At 52.1% G+C, this 19,079-nt stretch overlaps 1 protein-coding gene and 1 long non-coding RNA gene across 2 annotated transcripts in view; one reads left to right on the top strand and one right to left on the bottom strand.

Annotated features, from left to right (window-relative positions):
• Positions 1–7,154, top strand: part of tbx21 (T-box transcription factor 21) — a 32,308-nt gene extending 25,154 nt beyond the window's left edge. The window contains exons 2-6 of the mRNA XM_042343439.1: positions 593–747; positions 2,034–2,155; positions 2,546–2,704; positions 4,276–4,337; positions 6,473–7,154. Of these exons, the coding sequence (XP_042199373.1) occupies positions 593–747; positions 2,034–2,155; positions 2,546–2,704; positions 4,276–4,337; positions 6,473–7,154 (1,180 nt within the window). The remainder of the gene's footprint in view (positions 1–592; positions 748–2,033; positions 2,156–2,545; positions 2,705–4,275; positions 4,338–6,472) is intronic.
• An 8,400-nt stretch (positions 7,155–15,554) lies between these two features.
• The window catches only part of LOC121850654, a 9,362-nt gene continuing 5,837 nt past the window's right edge, over positions 15,555–19,079 (bottom strand). The window contains exon 2 of the long non-coding RNA XR_006085699.1: positions 15,555–15,687. This is a non-coding gene — a long non-coding RNA (uncharacterized LOC121850654). The remainder of the gene's footprint in view (positions 15,688–19,079) is intronic.

Below are 19,079 nucleotides of genomic sequence, written 5' to 3'. Positions count from 1 at the left end.
ACAGAGCGCCTTAACATCCCGCGAGCAGCCGTTGGAATCATTTTCTCAAATTGGTTTAAACGAGAGAGTTGAGACGTCCTCGTGATGTGAAAGGCAATGGGTCACACTCCCAGCCACGAGGGGTGACATAGAATAATCACGATCCTTGCATTTGATCAAGTGCCTTATCACGTCGTCGTGACCTTTCAATGCGCTTCACAGAACGTGTTGTAAAGTGTAGTGTCTGCGTGTTTGTGGCCGAAACGTGACAGCCGATCGCGCACAGCAGTGTCCCACAAACAGTCGTGGATTCTTTATTTTTGTTTCGAGTGATTATTGTCCACGTAAAGCGATCCACCAATCGATTAATTGATCCACCAATCCTACTTACTGCAAATCCTACTTACTGTAAACAGAAGCGTGGGGAGTAAGGAAACTTGGCTAAGGTTTGGCCCTGCCCAAGAATCTAACCCAGGTCCTCTTGCTTGCGAGGCAAGTGTGCTAACCACTAGCAGTGTCTGGCTGGAGTTGATGTGTCACTGTTTTGTTGCTGTTGTTACCGTCATTGTTGTCCGTGTTGTTGCTGGACTGGGACCTTCTCTTCTCTCCGCAGGCGGATGTTCCCGTTCCTGAGCTTTAACATCACGGGGCTGGAGCCCACGGCTCACTACAATGTCTTTGTGGACGTGGTCCTGGCTGACCAGCATCACTGGAGGTACCAGGGCGGCAAGTGGGTGCAGTGTGGCAAGGCGGAGGGCAGCATGCAAGGTTAGTGCCCGTCCCGAAACCACGGCAAACCCTCATCCCACAATGAGGAAAACTACAACACCCGATTGTAGCCTCCACCACCTTCCTGGTAACCTTGCTCCAACTGTTATTTACCCTCTCAGTAAAGAAACACTTCCCGGTGTCTGTCCTGAAATGGCCTGATTGCACCTGAGTTGCTGCCTGACTTTGAGCACACATCTGGAGCCTGGCCAGGTGGCGGGGGGGAGGTGTTGGGAGTGTGTTAATGTGCTGCTCCCCCATCCCACTACCACCCCAGTGGCTCAGTTTGGTAACGCTACCACCTGCTGTAACACTCACAGCCACCGTCCGCTCTGCTCTGAGATATCAAGTGCTCTCAGAACGCCTCTCAATGCTCAATGGCCTCGGTGCCCACTGGGCTGGGCGGGCGTGTGGGGGGGGGCGGGCGAGGGTGTGGGGGTGGTGGGTGTGGGGGTGGTGGGTGGGGGAATCGTCTCCCGGTTCAACCAATAATAATAATAATAATCCTTGCATTTGATACTTGACAAAGCAAAGTTCCGAACCCTGCGCTGACCCTGATGGTAGGGTGGGGGGGGAGTGAGACCTCAGTAGATTGGGGGGGGAGTGAGACCTCAGTAGATTGATTATGTTTGTCTATTCACGATCAAACAATGAACCCCCCACACCCCCACCACCAGCCTCAGGTGTGAACACCCTTCATGAGTACGAGAATGGACTCAGGAGTAAAGGAGAGTAGAGACCGAGAATGTGGGGAAAGGCAGAGATTAAAGAAAGTAAAGAATAACATTTACCGGAAGAGCAGAATCCAGACTTCAGCATAATCTTAATCATAATAATAACTAATAATCCTTGCATTTGATATAGCGCCTTATCAGGTTGTTGAGACGTCTCAAAGACCTTCACATAATAAGTTGTAAAGTGAATTGACTGTGTATTTTGTGGGCGAAACGCGGCAACCAATCCACCGTCGTGGATTGAGTGACTGGATTTATTGGGGTATTATTATCCCCGGAAAGGGATCCACTAATTGACTAACAAACAGGTTCCTACTTACTGCTGGGTAAGCGGAGGCGTATAAGGCAAGGAAACCCGGGTCCCTCCTCTCGCTCGCAATCCTTGCACACGATATCGTGTCGTCAAGACATCGTAAAGCGCTTCTCAGGATTTTACAGTGTAGTGTTGTGACTGTGGGTGAGTTACGATAATAATAATAATAATAATAATAATAATAATAATAATAATAAGCTAAGTTGTCGACTTGCCCGACCCCACTCTGCCCTCTGCAGGTAACAGGACGTACATGCACCCAGACTCGCCCAACACTGGAACCCATTGGATGCGGCAGGAAATCTCGTTCGGGAAACTCAAACTGACGAATAACAAGGGAGCGTCCAACAATGTCACTCAGGTACGGGGAGGATTGCGGACATGAGGCGGGGAACATGACATGGTTCAGGGATTTGGGAAAAAAATGTAAATGTAATTTGTTGTTGTGGGGGGGAGATTATGGGGTTATGGGGGGGCTATTGGGTATGGGGGATGGAAAATCCCATAATGCGGAGTGTGGGGTGTCCTGGTGTGAGATTCCTATATGTGTGCAGTGGGCTGGGGTCAGGCCCCCAATGGCCTCTGTCTCCCCTCCACTGCCCCCCTTGTCTCCCCTGCAATGACCCCTTGTCGCGACCCGTGCTGCCCCCCATGTCTCCCCCCCACTGACCCCATGTCTCCCCCCCGCTGACCCCATGTCTCCCCCCGCTGACTCCATGTTTCCCCCCCGCTGACCCCTGTCTCCGCACAGATGATCGTGCTCCAGTCGCTGCACAAGTACCAGCCACGGCTGCACATTGCGCCGGTGAAGGAGGACGGCTCTGACGACCCCTATCTCACCCCCAAGCTTCAGGCCTTCAGCTTCCCCGAGACTCAGTTCATCGCTGTCACCGCCTACCAGAATGCAGATGTAAGTGCCTGCGCGGCATTGACTGGCACCGACTGGCACTGACTGGCAGTAGCACTGACTGTCACTGGCATTGAATAGCACTGGACAAGGTGGTGGGGAAGGGGTAGGAGAGGGAAGGCACCGTCAGAGAGGTTGGGCTTTGACGAAAAGGAGTAGGAGTGGGAGAAACGGAGGGATTTAGGGAGTGGGTTCCGGAGAGCAGGGGAAGGGTGGCGGAGAGCTTGTCCCCTCACACGTGCTGGGGTGGGGGCTGTGGAGCAGGCCTAAGTTGGAGGAGCCGAATGTGGGGGTTTTCTTTTTTGGAGGTTTCCTGGAGGATTATTCAGTTGTCTCTCTTGGTTTGGTTGATGTTTACCTGGGCGTCTGGCTTTACAGTCTGTAATCTTGGTTACTGTACGGTTAGGAGGTTTGAGACAGGTTATAATGGGGCTATGGACTGTTTGGTTAAGATTGGTCAGTCTTGGGGTGTTTTAATGATTTAGGGTTAGGTTTGGGTGGGGGGGGTTGGGTTGGTTTGGCGTCAGTAATCTAGACTGGCGTTCGAGTACCTGCAAGTTTAGTTGTTCCCACTACATTGTCCACAGTCACTTTTGGGGCTACAAGTGTCCACCCAAATCCAGCCCAGGTACTGAGTCCGCACTGAATCAATCCCTGGTTCTCCCCACCTCCCCCCCGAGTCACCACACCCCATGAAAAAATATTCCACAAAGAAAATTGTATAAGTGTATAAGTGTTCCTCCGCCTCCCTCCACAGATGATCCAGAACGCTGCAGCCCGTGTCCTCTCCTGCACCAAACTCCGTGACCCCATCTCCCCCACTCGCGCCCGACTCCACTGACTCCCTATCCTTCAGAGGATCCAGTTCAAGATCCTGGTCCTCACATACAAAGCTCTCCATGGCCTCGCCCCACCCTACCTCTGCGAACTCCTAACCCCTTATCAACCCGCCCGTTCCCTCCGCTCAGCCGGCTCTGGCTACTCCACATCCCCCGCCCCACCCACCCCACCATTGGCGGGAGAGCCTTCAGCCACTCTGCCCCCAACCTCTGGAATTCCATCCCCCAATCACTCCGCCTCACCCCCTCCTTAGCCTTGTCCCGCCTCAAAACCCTCCTCTTCGACCATGCCATTGGTCACCCCCCTTGCTCTCCCCTCCCTTCTCCCCCCAGACCCCAGCTCGGATGGGGGCGGTGGGGTGGGGAATATGAGGGGGCACTTGCTGTTCCAGCCCCATGACCTCTCTTGTCTGCCGGATGGTCAAGCCAGTCAGTCGTGTCAGTCACAGGGCTCAATGTGCTGGTCACCTGGCTCCTCAGTGTGTAGTCTGTGGCATCTCGGACGCCTGTTTGTACCGACCAGGTGTTGCTGATCATATTTAACGTCTCAGCCATCCTGTGTGCGCGTGTGTGCGTGGTGGTGGGTGGTGGGTGGTCGGGGGGGGGAGAGGGTGTGGAGAGGGCTGTGCACACTAGGAATCTCAGCGTTGCCTGTGCTGGGTGTGAACAATGTGGGGGATTAAGGCTTGGGCTGAACAAGGGACTGCGTCACTGTAAGTAACTCTCCTCTCACAGATCACACAGCTCAAGATTGATCACAATCCCTTTGCCAAAGGATTCCGAGACAACTTTGACTCGTGAGTACACCGGCAGGTCCGGAGTGACCCGTGATCCTGCTCACCAGACACACACCCACACTGCACACACCCACACACACCCTCACACCACACACATTCACACCACACACTCACACCCACACACACCACACTCACACCCACACACCCCCATACCACACACTCTCACACCAAACACACTCTCACACACTCACACCACACACACACACACACTCACACCAGACATACTCACACCACACACACTCACACACCACACACACACTCTCACACACCTACTCACACTCACACACCCACTCACACATTGTCCAGACTGGGAGATTGTGGAGAATTCTTCAATCTGGGTTTTAATCCGGTTTCTTATTAATAAGAAGAATCTGATCACTCCAACCACGACTGCGGACACTGTGGATTGTGGGACGCTGCTGTGCGCAATTGACTGCCGCGTTTTGTCCACAAAATGTACAGTTACTTCACTTTATGATATATTCTGTGAAGAGACGTGATAAAGTGCAATATCAAATGCAAGGATTATTATTGTTACGGTCATAATCCGTTTGGGTGTGGATAACCCAACCCGTAAATTATTACCTGGGTCATAGAAACGTGTGGACGCACCTTTTCCGCAACAAAGACCCTCGTCTGCTACAAACCCACCGCAAACGTAGTTTCTGTGTGTGGTATTATCCACTCGCGCTGTTTACCTGACGTCACTGTGGATGGAGAGGCTCCGGACACCATAAATGGTCTACACTCGGAGACCCCACTGTTGTGATTGTATGTGAGTCTGTGTGTTTATGAATCTTCTCTATGTGTGTGTGTTTACGAGTGTCTCTGTGTGTCTCTATGTCTGTGTGTATGTCTCTTTGTGTCTGTGAGTGGGTGTGTGTGTCTCTCTCTCTCTCTCTCTCTGAGAAAGTGTCGCCTCTGTGTCTGTTAGTGTGTGTGTCTCTCCGTCTGTGTCTGTGTGCGTGTCTGTGTCTCCCTCTGTGGCTGTGAGTGTCTCTGAGTGTGGGTATCTCTGTGTATGTGACTGTGTGTGTCTCTGAGTGTGTGTCTCTCTCTGAGTGTTTGTGTCTCTGTATGTGAGTGTGTGTTTGTGTGTCACTGTGTATGTGAGTGTGTGTGTGTGTGTGTGTCTCTGTGTCTCTGAGTGTGTGTGTCTCTGTGTATGTGAGTGTGTGTATGTGTCTCTGAGTGTGTGTATGTGTCTCTCAGTGTGTGTGTCTCTGTGTATGTGAGTGTGTGTCTGTGTCTCTGTGTCTCTGAGTGTGTGTGTCTCTTGGGACGGTTATCATTCCTTGTAGTATTTGCGAATTTTAGTAATGCTTTTGTACTAAGTGGCCTCTGCTCTTTCCTAACCCTGTCGTTACGAATTACTGCTCAAAGGTGGCTCAACCGAGTCAGAATTATACATTCAGACTGGCGTTCCCTGTTAACTCCAATGCCTGGTAACTGGAATGTTTGTGTCTCTCTCTGTGTGTCTCTGAGTGTGTGTATCTCTCTGTGTGTCTCTGAGTGTGTATATCTCTCCAAGTGTGTGTGTCTCTCTCTGTGTCAGTGAGTGTGTGTATCTCTGTGTCTCTGAGTGTATCTCTCTCTGTCTCTGTGTGTATCTCTCTGTGTGTGTCTGTGTGTGTGTCTCTCTCTCTGTGTCTCTCTCTCTGTGTCTCTGTGTGTGTGTATCTCTCTGTGTGTCTGTGTGTGTGTATCTCTCTCTGTGTGTCTGTGTGTGTGTATCTCTCTGTGTGTGTCTGTGTGTGTGTATCTCTCTCTGTGTCTCTGAGTGTGTGTCTCTCTCTGTGTGTCTCTGAGTGAGTGTCTCTCTCTGTGTGTCTCTGAGTGAGTGTCTCTCTCTGTGTCTGTGTCTCTCTCTGTCTCTGAGTGTGTGTGTCTCTCTCTGTGTGTGTGTCTCTCTCTGTGTCTGTGTGTCTCTGTGTGTGTGTGTCTCTCTAAAGTGCAGTGACTGTATTGTGGGCGAAACGCAGCAGCCGATTTGCACGTAGCAACGTCCGATAAAGATTCATGAAGTGAATGAGTGATTGGGGGGGGTTAGAAGTAGGGAGTGGTGTGTGTGTGGGGGGGGGGGGGCTGTCTCTGCCTGTCGCTGACCCTCTCTCCCTCTCCTCACCCCCTCGCAGTATCTACAACAGTTCGGAAGGAGATCGCTTCACGCCCTCGCCCCCCGAGCAGCCGAGTTGCCAGCAGCTGCTCCCTGGCTCCCGCTTCCAGCCTTTCCTCCAGGAGCCGTACATGGGCGGCTGCTACAGCGCGGAGCGCGCAGTCACGCACCTCGCCAAGCACCGCGAGGACCTGGCCAGCCCCCATCGCTGGTTCATGGCCCCGGTACAGCAGGCCGGCAACAACCGGCTGGAGTTCGGCTCTTACGAGGCCGACTACTCCGGGAACAGCTTCATGACGTACAGCCGTGGCTTCCCGCTGCCGGCCGGCCCACACCCTCTGGGCTACTACCAGGAACACGGCTTCAGCCCCGCCCAGGCCTGGGGCTCTCGCACGGCCTCGCAGTACACGCACGCCAAGCCTGCCACCACCCTGGCCTGGTACCGGCCGCTCAGCGAGGCCCAGCCTGGACCGGCCGGACAACACGACAAGGCCAAGGACGGCGACGACTCCTGGCTCAAGCCGCCCGTGGGGCAGCCCGCAGCCTCGCCCGACCCGGCGCTGTACGACGCCGAATGCAAACGCCGCAAGCTCTCGCCGTTCACCTCCAGCGCAGAAAACTCGCCCCCCCACCAGCACAGCAGCAAGTTTGACAAGGACAGTGGGGGCGAGAGGGGCTACTTCAGCTTTTACAGCACCTGAAGAACCCCCCACCTCCCCTCACTCAGCCCTACCGCCGCCCCCCCCCCCCCCCCGCCCCCCCCCCCCCCCCCCCCCCCCCACTCAGCCCCAACCACCCCCTCACACAGCCCTACCCCTCCCTCCCCACCACCACACACACAGTGCACGACCACCGCACGGGGAAAGACACGGACGTCGGCACAGCCTCGCTTTTGCACAGACCTCTCACCATCACGTGTGGCGGGAGCCTGACCTGTGGGACGTCTGAATCTGAGAGACCGAGAGAGAGAGAGAGAGAGAGCTCTTCCCTTCACCTCCTTCGTTCCCACCTTCATTCCCTCACTCTTTTTTTTAGAACTCAAGTGAATTCCAAATTAAGATTTTAATGGGGGGGGGGTTCCAAGCGGCGATGTCCGGCATAAGCATTATATATAATCCCACATTACGCCTACCTAATAACTTTACCCCAAAGGGGGTGGAGGGGTGGGGGAAGGGAATGAGGGACTCGGGGGAAGGAACTCTGTTCGAAGCAACTTAAATTTCAGTCTTTAACCTGGAGGCCATTCATTGTATGATATAAATGATGGTCTTCACTGGACAAGCAGTGAGAAAGTTTGCCAGACAGTGCTCTTAATGGCAAGCAATGCCGGTTTAGCTGGTTAGGACTCCAGGAGTTACCACAACGCACACTCTGGGGCAACCCAAGCCTTGGGTCTTGCCAACCTGTGGCTAATACTCTCTGGGATTAGGTCAACAGGGTGTTGCCCTCTGGGGAGAGAGAGAGAGAGATAGCGCGGATTCCGTTCCAGACACGGGGAGATTTCTGCGTGTCGGTGACACACACACACACACACACACGTGGAATAAATCTGGTTTGGAAACTGTTAACCACAGTGCTGGTTTCCGTGGGTCAGTCGTCGGCTGATCATAGCGATGGCTTTCCACGTATGTCGGTCAAAGGTTGACCATGGTGATGGGTTTCTGTGCGTGTGTCAGACACCCAGCTGATCAAAAAAAAGATATAAATATATACAGAAATATAAACATTCGCTGGCGTTTGAATTATATTTTGTAAATGGCTTTGGTGTCGGTGGTGGGAGAGAGGGGGCGTTATTTTAGGTGAAAGGTGCAGTTATATTTGAAATATTCAAAACACACATGTGGAGTTGTGGAAAATTCTTAAATTCAGTCTTAATCTGGAAGCGACTTCCCCTGCACCCCCAACCCCCCACCCCCCCCCCACCTTCCAGACCCCCGGCCTTCCCCCCGAGCCCCACCTCCCCAGGCCCTACCTTCCCAGACACCCTTCTCCCCAGACACCTCCCTCCCCCAGAACCCCCCAACCTTCTCTCTCCTAGAACCCCCCCTCCCCCGACCTCCCTCCCCAGATCCCCCCTCCCCCAGACCCCCATCTCCCCAAGAACCCCCCCCCCACCACCACCCCGTCTCACGGACCTCCCCCCCACCCCCTTTACAAACTGTTTTCATTTGTACAGAAAATAACGGGATGAAACTGAGAGAAAAGTATCCGATCATAGGTTTGAAGCCCAAAGTAAAACTGTATAAAAAAGAACCTTAAACCAACGGCATAAACTATATATAATATATAATAAATATATAAAAGAAACTATTTCTCCTGTTGCGTCATGTCACGTGTGCAAATCTTTCTTGGAAAAAAAAGCGTTTTATTGAGTTTTATTCTTGATGAATTAATTTATTCTTGGTGTACATTGCTGGGTTTTTTTGTACAGACCGACCTCGGGGAAATGTTAACGGTGAAAAAGAAATTCACAACGGCTTGTAGCTATTTGTTTTTTTTTGTAATAAAACGAAACCGAAAAACTCACGAGCTGACTTTTTCCGTCTGACGGGTGCGAAACATCCGTGACCGACAACAACGTGCACTTCGGCATGTCACGTCTTGGAGCCCGAGGGGTTTTCCGAGGGGAAAGCATGTTAAAGATCCCGCCTCGCTGTTCGAGAAAGGAGTTTCTCTCCCGGTGTCCTGGTTGACAATTTCCCCCCCTCCCCACCCCTCACTCCACCGCTCACCAACCGTAACCATTTACCCACTGAGCTACAGAACTCTACTCGAGGTGAGGGACCGGGACTTGGCTGCGCGTGTCTGTAACCCCACAAGGAACACTGACACAGGGATTAATTGGAGCATCCCAGTTGTGCAGCATGAACCAGGTTGTTACGGGTGTCTGGAAACAGCTGGGAAGCTCCTGACCCCCAGTCAGAACAGAGCAGCGAGGTTCAGCTCGCACAACACTGCCTGACTGAGAAGACGTGAACGTCATCAGGAACTGGGTGGGAGACGAGGCTGGACTGCACTGACATCTCCTGGTGATCAAGTGAACTCAGTCTGAGCGAGCTTCACGCTGTCTGTCGCCCTTTCTTCTCTGTTTGAGCATTGGATTTGGTACAGTGCCTTTTGTAGGTCAACACTGGAGCCTATTTGCACACAACAACATCCCACAGCCGTGAAGTGACTTTATCTGGGAGACCCTGTTGCCCTTCTCCCTTCTCTTTTCCAGTAGCACTGTGCGATCTTTAATGTCCTCCTGAACAAGGACTCAGTTTATCATCTCATCCACAGGGCAGGAACTCTTGACAATGTGGCGCTCTCTCTGTGGCCCTGTGTCAGCCCCGTGGCCCCTGTGAGCTCTGAGTGGCAGAGAAACGAGGGATTTAAACGTTATGAAAGGATTTGTACCCAGTCGCAAGGTTTATACATGTTCTCCCCCTCCAGTGTCTGCACATGGTCTCCCTGAGGCTTGCACACTGTCAAGGCCAAACCTCCCCACTTGCAAAAATAAAACAACCAAGAAACTCAGTGAGTTGAGGGGATGATCGTTTTAGTGAAGGTGTTCGGAGCCACAGAGCTTCGGCGGAGCTGTAGTGTAGTGCGGAGGGTGTGGGGCTGAGGAGTCAGACTCCATCCTTTAGCTTCAGTACAAAGTCAGGAAGAGAGGAAGAGAGAGCAGTGATTACAGAGCCTGGCGGGTAGCGGACAGATCTCTTGTCGCCATCAGTTTTCTGAAGCACCCAAGCGACTGTGAGAGACCTCAACTCCGGGGTCCCTGTTGTGAGCAGAAGTTGTCTCTTAATAATAAATGTACGCTTTCTTTTTAATATACTTATATACAGGGGTGTGCGTACGTTTTAAAAACAACAACAAGTTACACTTATACAGCGCCCTTCCACATCGGGAGGACATCGCAATGCGCTGGACAGTGAAGGGTTGACACACGAGCTGGGGCCTGGAGTCAGGAGGGTAGGAGGGTGGCCGAAGGCACAGTTGAAAAGGAAAGTGTTGAGGTGGGCCTTGAAGGAGGCAAGGGAGAGAGGGACTGAGGCCATGGGTACTCTGAGAAGGAGTTCCAGAGGGTGGAGGCAGAGAGGCGGAGTGGAGCAGTGCCTCCCAATCAGAGTTGGTACAGCGTTGGTAAGGTGTTAATAGGTGTTAATAGGTGGCAGAGGTCGGGAGGCACAAGACTGTGAAGCGTTTAAAAGTGAGGACGAGGATTTTAAGCAAGATAATTCATCCTTAAAATCTTAAAATCATGGCAACATGGCGGGGTGGGGGGAACGAGCGGGGGCAGAGAGCGGAGGGTGAGGGGGCAGAGGGCGGAGGGTGAGGGAGAGGGGAGGGATGGAGGGGCTGGGGGGGCGGGAGGGGGGGGGGTTAGACTGTAACCATTACAACAACCAAATTCCATCCTCTCCCAGCCTCTGGACTATTTAAGATGGAGCTGAACTGGCTCCGAGGTGACATACCTGGCAGAGGAATGTCAGAATCGAGCCAGCCCTGTGATGATGTCTAGTCCGGTTCCTGAGCCAGGTGGGTCTGCAGTATTCCAGGGACCTGCTGTTGACAGCACAGCACAGCCCAGCCTGGCTCATCGGCAGGACTTGGAAAGGCAGACCAGTCACCGCGGGCAGGGAGTCATTCCACTCAGTTCCTGTTAACTCCGCAAGCCAAAGCCCCTAATGGTGGGGAAGTGGGAAAGCTTACCGGACAGCAATATCAATGAAAACCTGTGCAGTTTTAGTTGGTTAGACTCCAGCAGTTACCCCAAAACACACTCTGGGTCCCCAAGCCTTGGCTCTTCCAACCTGCGCTAAATACTTTCCGGAATTAGGTAGAATCATAGAAACATAGAATTATACAGCGCAGAAGGAGGCCATACGGCCCATCATGTCTGTGTCGGCTTTTTTAAAAGAGTTTCGAAATCAATCCCACTGCCCCCGGTTAGCAGGTAAACAGGATGTCCCTCCAGGGAGAGGGAGCGCGTTCCATTCCAACAATCTATCTCTGGAATGTCCATGTGTAGGTGACTCAATATCCTCCTCCGCACCTACCGGGCCAGGAGATCACATCCTCACCGGCCCCGTCTGCCTGTTCAGGTGGACATTAAAGATCCCGCGACCCTATTTGAAAAGAGCTTGTGTCCCGACGGCCAACGATCCCCAGATAAAGTTGGTCACTGACTCCTGTTTGCTAAGGGGAAAATTGCCTGAGGAGGCTCTACATCAAATGCAAAGAATTATTATTGTCCTCGTCATTTATCTCGCTCTTCGTGACAAACTCTCCCAGCGACCCGACCACCTCCGTCCCCATGTTACGGCTTCAGTAAACGAGGAGGTTTCTGAGACGACAGGAGTTTCATTAGATGCGATTGTTGTATTGTGTAACTGGAGACTAAATAAAAGATTTTTTGAGGTAAGGGGAAAAATATAGAGAGAAAGGGGTCTTATACCAGGCTGGGGGTGAGAGGAGACAAGAGCAAGGATGGGCCAAAGCTTGGGTTTTCCCTCTTTAGTGAAAACCGGGTTTTAAAACTTTTTTAAGTTAAACCGTGAGGCGGAGCAGGCTGGACCCAAAGGCGCCAGCGGTAAGCAAGAAAGCCGTGAAGGAGAGCGGGGAAGGTGAAACTAGGGCAGTGGAGAGGAGAGCAGCGCTTGGGGAAGGAGGAGGGAAGATCTTTGAGAACCCCCCCCACAGCACCGAGGGCAGCAGAGGGGGGAGAAGCCCCAGTGCTGAGGGCAGCAGAGGAGGGGAGAACCCCCAGTGCTGAGGGCAGCAGAGGGGGGGAGAACCCCCAGTGCTGAGGGCAGCAGAGTGGGGAGAACCCCCAGCACCGAGGGCAGCAGGGGTTGGGGTGGGGGGGGGGGGGGGGGAACAGCCACAGCACAAAACACAGAACAACACACAGCCCACAACACAAAACACAGCCCACAAAACAAAACACAGTTGAGCTAATAACACAAAACACAGCCCAGCCCACCGTCTAACCCACAGCACAAAGCCCGTCCCACAGCACAACACACAGCCCATTCCACAGCGCAAAACACAGCCCATCCCACAGCACAACACAGCTCACATCACAACACACAGCCCAGCTCACATTACAAAATACAGACCATCTCACAGCACAGCCCGCAGCCCAGCCCACAAGCCAACACACAGCCCAGCCCACAGCACAGCCCGCAGCCCAGCCCACAGCACAACCCGCAGCCCAGCCCACAGCACAGCCCGCAGCCCAGCCCACAGCACAACCCGCAGCCCAGCCCACAGCACAGCCCGCAGCCCAGCCCACAGCACAACCCGCAGCCCAGCCCACAGCACAACCCACAGCACAGCCCACAGCACAACCCGCAGCCCAGCCCACGGCACAACCCGCAGCCCAGCCCACAGCACAACCCGCAGCCCAGCCCACAGCACAACCCGCAGCACAGCCCGCAGCCCAGCCCACAGCACAGCCCGCAGCCCAGCCCACAGCACAGCCCGCAGCCCAGCCCACAGCACAGCCCGCAGCCCAGCCCACAGCACAAAACACAGCATTGCTGCGACCGGGGCAGGAGGCTCCCATACAGCCTTCGCCCCACACCCCCCCCAAATGCTCACAGTCGCCCCCCCCCACCACGCACACACACATACACAGATCCCTGCCCTCCTCACGGACCACCCCCCGCACAGACATCCATTCGCCTCTTCCCCCCAATGCCTGTTAGCTGACTTCCATTTCCTGAAAGCTGACCATCCTCCCCCAGTTTCAATGATTCCCCTTCCCCCAGAGGATTGAGTTTGAAATCCTCGTCCTCTGCTTGAAAGCCCTCCACGGATTTGCCCCTCTCTGCCTCTGCAACCTGCTTACCCTTATCAACCTGTCCGTTCCCTCCGCTCGGCCGGCACTGGATTGCTCCACCATCGGCGGTTGGGCTTTCAGCGTCTCCGCCTCCACCCTCTGGAACCCTTTCCCGGAGTCCGAGTTGTGGAGGATAATTTGGTGTAATTCGCATACGTGTGGAAATTAAGCCTATGTCTGCTGATGACGTCACCAAGAGGGAGCGTGTAGATATTGAGGACCAAGGACACAGCTTAAAGGAACGGCGCATGTGAATTTTCGAGGGCTGGAGGAGAAGACAGGACCAAGCAAGGACAGAGGGGAGGGTAGTGTAGAAAGATAGAATGGTCGAATGTGTTGAAAACGGCAGGAGATAGAGGGATTCCCAGGCCACAAATGTCGTGTGGGCAACACGGAAACCTGATTGGAGGGGTTCGTATAGGGTCTGGCAGGAGAGGATGAAGCAAAGCTGGGAAGCAATGACTCATTTTAGGACCTGGGAAAGGAAAATTGAGATGGGGCTGTAGTTGGAGAGCAGGGGTCAAGTGAAGGTTTTTTTTTTGAGGATGGAGATAAGGGTGTGTGTGTTTAAGGGGATGGGAACTGTGCCAGTGGACAAGGAGAGGTTGCTGAAGTCTGTGAATAGAGGGGCAAGGAGATAAGGAGACGGCTAGGGATGGGGTCAATGGAGCAGGTGGTGAGCTTCAACTACATGATGGAGGTGAAAGAGGGGAGGACAGGGTCGAAGGTGTGGTGGGAGGGATGGGTAAGGGCCAGAGTGTAAGGGGAGGTGGATATGGGGTAACAGTAGAAAAAGCAGAGGCAGCCGAGCGGAACCCCTTGATTTTAGACTCGAGGAAGTCCATCATCTCCTCGACGTCCTCTCGCTCTCCTGGTGCTCGGTTGGCGATGACAGTATAAGTTATCTCAGAGGTCACATGGAATGAACCAAAGATGCAAAGCATTGAGGATTTGTTCACTGTATAAATCACAAGGACACTTATGGTTCTGAATTCCAAAGGTTACCAATGATCAAAAGGAATGGTGGAAACAATCTGTTTGGACTCGTTTGCTAATTATTGAGTCTTTGAAATACGTGGCTTGAACAGATGATTGAAAGCAACAAGGAATGGTGGAAACAACAGTCTGTTCGGTGGGACGCAGAAGAGTAACAGGTTCAGAGGAAAATCAGAAGCCGAGCTCGGGAACGGAGCAGCTAACGGCAACCGATCTCAAGAAGATCTTCCACAACGCACTCAATCGAACGACGTACTCAAATCCAGTTGGTCCCCTCCATCTCTTCTACGGCGATCCAGTTCAATCAACTGATTCACCTGCGATGAACTGTACTCCAGTCGTAAGCATAAACCCTTTAACCGTTAGACATTGCTACGTCTCGCTAACTAATAAAATAGATTGATTGTAACCACATTCGGTCTGGTCTTTGTCTGAACTTCACCGCGGGGTTCACAAATCAAAATGTAGAACCTACAACCGTACAGCCCCGCTCTCCAGTTACCCACTCACCAAGTCAATGACTGCATTTAAGGGAGCAAACAGCTTTCCGCACTGTTTCCATAGCCACAGTGAGGTTGGCCCAAATAGTGCGGATACAAGGGATCTCTGAATTGCAGTGACACCGGATTGTTGAGCTGACTTGTTTTTTTTATTGGGATCAGAAAACCGTGTGAGGAATAGCAAGCAGGGTCTCCTGGAATTGAACTGGCTCCAAGAATGACATGCCCGCCAATGGAATATGGGAATCGAGCCAGTCCTCTGTGGCAGTCTCGGTCGTCCCGTTCCAGAGCCAGGAGGGTCTGCACTATTCCAGGTCACTGCTGATACAGCCAGCCTGGCTCATCAGCAGAACCTGGAAGGGCAGACCAGTCACTAGGGGCAGGGAATCATCCCACTCAGCTCCTGTAAATGCTGCAAACCAAAGCCCGAAAGGGTAGGGCGGTGCTCACTGGACAAGCAATGGGAAAGTTTACCAGACGGCAATATCAATGGCAAACTCCAGCAGTTACCCCAACACACACTCTGGAGTCCCCAAGCCTTGGCCCTTTGCCAACCTGGGACTAATACTCTCCGGAATTAGGTAAACAGGTCGTGTCCCTCCAGGGAGAGATTGCGCACTCCATTCCACAATCTATCTCTGGGATTTCCATATGTTAGTGGGATGCATGGAAATCTCAGTTTGGTTTGGATAATCTTAAGTATGGGGATGGGTTTCTGCATGTGTCTGACTCCTCTCTGACCCCCCAAAAAATGTGAGGAACAAGGAGACTTTCCGTAGGAAGAAAGTGTTAATTCTGCTGCTCAATTGTGAAATTGAAAATATACATTTTGTACCAAACCAAGAGAAACGGCCACCAGACTCCACGGCCCGGCCTTCCCCTGCAAGAGGCCATATCACCATCCTTCAAACCCTATTCATGGCACAGATGTGACCAATTGCAGGAAATTCCTCTGCATTCATCCAGTGAAATATAAGTAAATCTTTGAAGGTGGCAGGACAGGTAGATAAAGCTGTCAAAAAACCACACGGGATAATAGGCTTTATAAACAGGGGCATAGAATACAAAAGTCAGGTAGTTATGATAAATCTTTATAAAACACTGGTTAGGCCTCAGCTACAGACTGTGTTCAGTTCTGGGCACCGCACTTTAGGAAGGATGTCAAGGCATTGGAGAGAGTGCAAAGGAGATTGACCAGGATGGCACCAGGAATGAGGGACTTCAGTGATCAGGAGAGGCTCGAGACGCTGGGATTATTCTCCTTGGGACAGAGAAGGTTAAGAGGAGACTTAATACAAGTTTTCAAAATGATGAGGGGATTCGATAGTGTGAACAAGGAGACACTATATCCACTGGTGGGTGGGTCGGTAACCTGAGGACATCTCTCTTAATCACTCTCTCTCTCTCTCTCTCTCTCTCTCACACACACACTCTCTTTCTACCCCTCTCTTAATCACTCTCCCCCTCGCTCTCCCCCCTGTAATATCTGTGTATTTTAGAAAAATAAGACCAATTGATTCGATGTATACAATGTTACACGCTAACGTTGAAGATGTGCCAACAGACAATAGGCATAGCAAGGATTAAAACGCTGGACTACTTAAGATAAAATGGGATTTATTAGGTTTTGCCGGAGCCCCAGTTCACTCAATACGAGTTGACACGAAGATTCAAAGAAAAGGTCTTTATTCACACACAAGCAGCAACAGTCTCTGCATTCACGTTGATGTTATATTATCACATCAGCATCCAGTTTTATTCAGCATAACAATCAAAATGTATGTTACCCGTTATAACACCACACTCCGACTGGAGAAAGCCATCCTTCCTTGCAGACCTCACTGCCCCTCGTCTCAAGTCCTTCTGCATATCTCTTCTACTTCGTGCCTTATATTTCTGTCATCCACTCTTTTCTGCATTCGCTATTCACGTGCACACAGCCTTCTAATTGTTATGTGTTGCTTCTCCTAATCTCTCAGCACTGTCTGCTCTCTTCCTCTCTCAAGTAATTCAACCCTGGTCTGGGCTGATGCTCCATGCTATTCTGGGAGGAGAGGCACCTCCCGCTCCAGGCTCCACGACCCTATTCACCCCCATCCTCGCCCGACTCCACTGGCTTCCCATCACACAGAGGACAGTGCAAGATCCTGGTCTTCACCTCCATCATCTTGCTCCCCCTACCTCTGCGACCTCCTAATCCCCTACCATCCTGCCCGCTCCCTCCGCCCAGCGGGCTCCAGCCTGCTTCACGTCCTCCGCTTCGCCTGCCCCACCATTGGCGGGTGAGCATTCTGCCACTCTGCCCCCACCCTCTGGAACTCCATCCCGCAATCCCTCCTCCTCTCCCCCTCCCATGCCTCCTTCAAGACCCATCTCAAGACACTCCTCTTTGACCATGCTTTTGATCACACTGCTTCCCTCCCTGCCCTCCACCCTCCCAGATCTCGACCCTCCCCCCCCCCTAGTTCGGGTCCAAAACACTGACGTTCAGCGCCTTGGGATGTCCTCCTGACGTGAAAGGCTCTTTACACATGTAATTTTGCTGTTGTTGTTGAGGAGGACCAGGATCTTGAACTCCTCAGAGTGATGGGAGCCACCGGAGCCGGGCGAGAATGGAGGTGATAGGTTCAGTCGAGTCTGGTGCGGGAGAGGACACAGGCTGCAGAGTTCTGGATGATCTACAGGTTGTAGAGGCAGAAGTTGGGATCAATACAATACAAGTTTACATTTACACAGAACATTTCACATTGGCAGGAAGTCCCAAGGCACTATTTTAAAAGAAAAGGGAGTTTCTCTCTCGGTATCCTGGCCAACAATCACCCCAAAGAATTTCTTGCTCACTTTATGGGGTTTTGTGGGACATTAATGTGTGCAAATGCGCTCCTGCTTCGCCCACAAAATACACAGTCGCCTCACTTTACAATATATCTTGTGAAGCGCTTTAGACATCCTCCCAACATGAGAAAGGGGCTGTATCCAATGCAAGGATTATTCTTTTGTCTTGAAGCTATTTTATGTGACCTGCAGGTGACACTGTTTAGCAACCAGAAAAGAAGTCAGCGCATAGAACTTGGTCTGGTCAGCTGTCTGTCTGACACATGCAGAAACCCACCACCATACCATACCCAAATCAGCCTGGGATTTCCGCATATGTCTGCCACCTACACATGGAACTTTCCCAGTATGTGAACACCCCAGAAGGACACAGCACACTTCCCCAATTTGGAGAGTAACAGGCGCAGGCTTCCAAGAGCTAAGGTTTGGGGAGGACCCCAAATGTGGATTGCGGTAACTGCTTGAGATTAATAATAATAATCCTTGCATTTCATATAAAGCTTTTTACGTCTTCTAGATGTCTCAAACCAGTGAAAACCACACGGTTTTCCATTGAGAGCACTGTATTGGCAAGCTTCCTGCTGCTTGTCCAGCTAGGACCACCAACTGCTTCTCCCAGCTACTGATAACAGACATGGCCAACCTCTCTCTCTGTCCACTGGCACTGTTCCCATCCCCTTAAACACCCCTTAAACAACACAATACAAAATTCCATTTGTACAGCGCCTTTCAAGTCAGAAGCATGTCTCAAGCCACTGAATAGTCAGGGATTTGGACCCAAGATGGGGGTCGAGATTGGGGACTGTGGAGTGTTAAGGGCAGGGAGGGTGGCCAAAGGTTTTGAGACACACACCTTGAAGGAGGGTTTTGGAAATCTGAGGGGGTGAGGCAGTGGCGGAGCCAGACGTGGGTCATGGCACGGGTGGGAGTAGAAAGGACAGTTGAGGGTCAAACAAGATGCCAAGGTTCTGGACTGGCTCAGTGAAGTGGAGTGTGCATCCCTGAGGTGTGGAGGCACTGACGGGAGCCAATCAGGAGGGCCTCGGTCTTGTTGATGTTCAACTGTAGGAAGTTAGCTCTCATCCAGAACTTGATGTCTGACAGACATTCTGTCAGGACAGCAGTGGTCCTGGAATCAAGAGTGGAGGCAGAAAGATGGAGTAGGGTATCATCCGCAAACATGTGGAAGTTAACCCCATGTCTGAGGATGATGTCACCAAGAGGGAGCATGTAGATCATCCCTACCCTCAAAACCCCATCTCTGTTCTAATTATCACCCATCTCTAACCTTCCTTTTCTTTCCAAGATCCTGGAACGAATCATTGCATCCCAGCTTTGCTCTCTCCTCTCCCATCACTTCCTTTTTGAACCTCTTCAATCTGGTTTCCGTGTGGCCCATTGGTCAAAGTGACAAATTACAATCCTGTCCATCTGTGACCAGGGCTCTCTCTGCCTCCTTG

The sequence above is a fragment of the Callorhinchus milii genome, unplaced genomic scaffold (assembly GCF_018977255.1).
Source record: "Callorhinchus milii isolate IMCB2004 unplaced genomic scaffold, IMCB_Cmil_1.0 Scaffold23, whole genome shotgun sequence".
NCBI classification, from domain to species: Eukaryota; Metazoa; Chordata; class Chondrichthyes; order Chimaeriformes; family Callorhinchidae; genus Callorhinchus; species Callorhinchus milii.
Note: the sequence above shows the minus strand (reverse complement) of the source record. Positions and strands in the feature narration are given on the sequence as shown.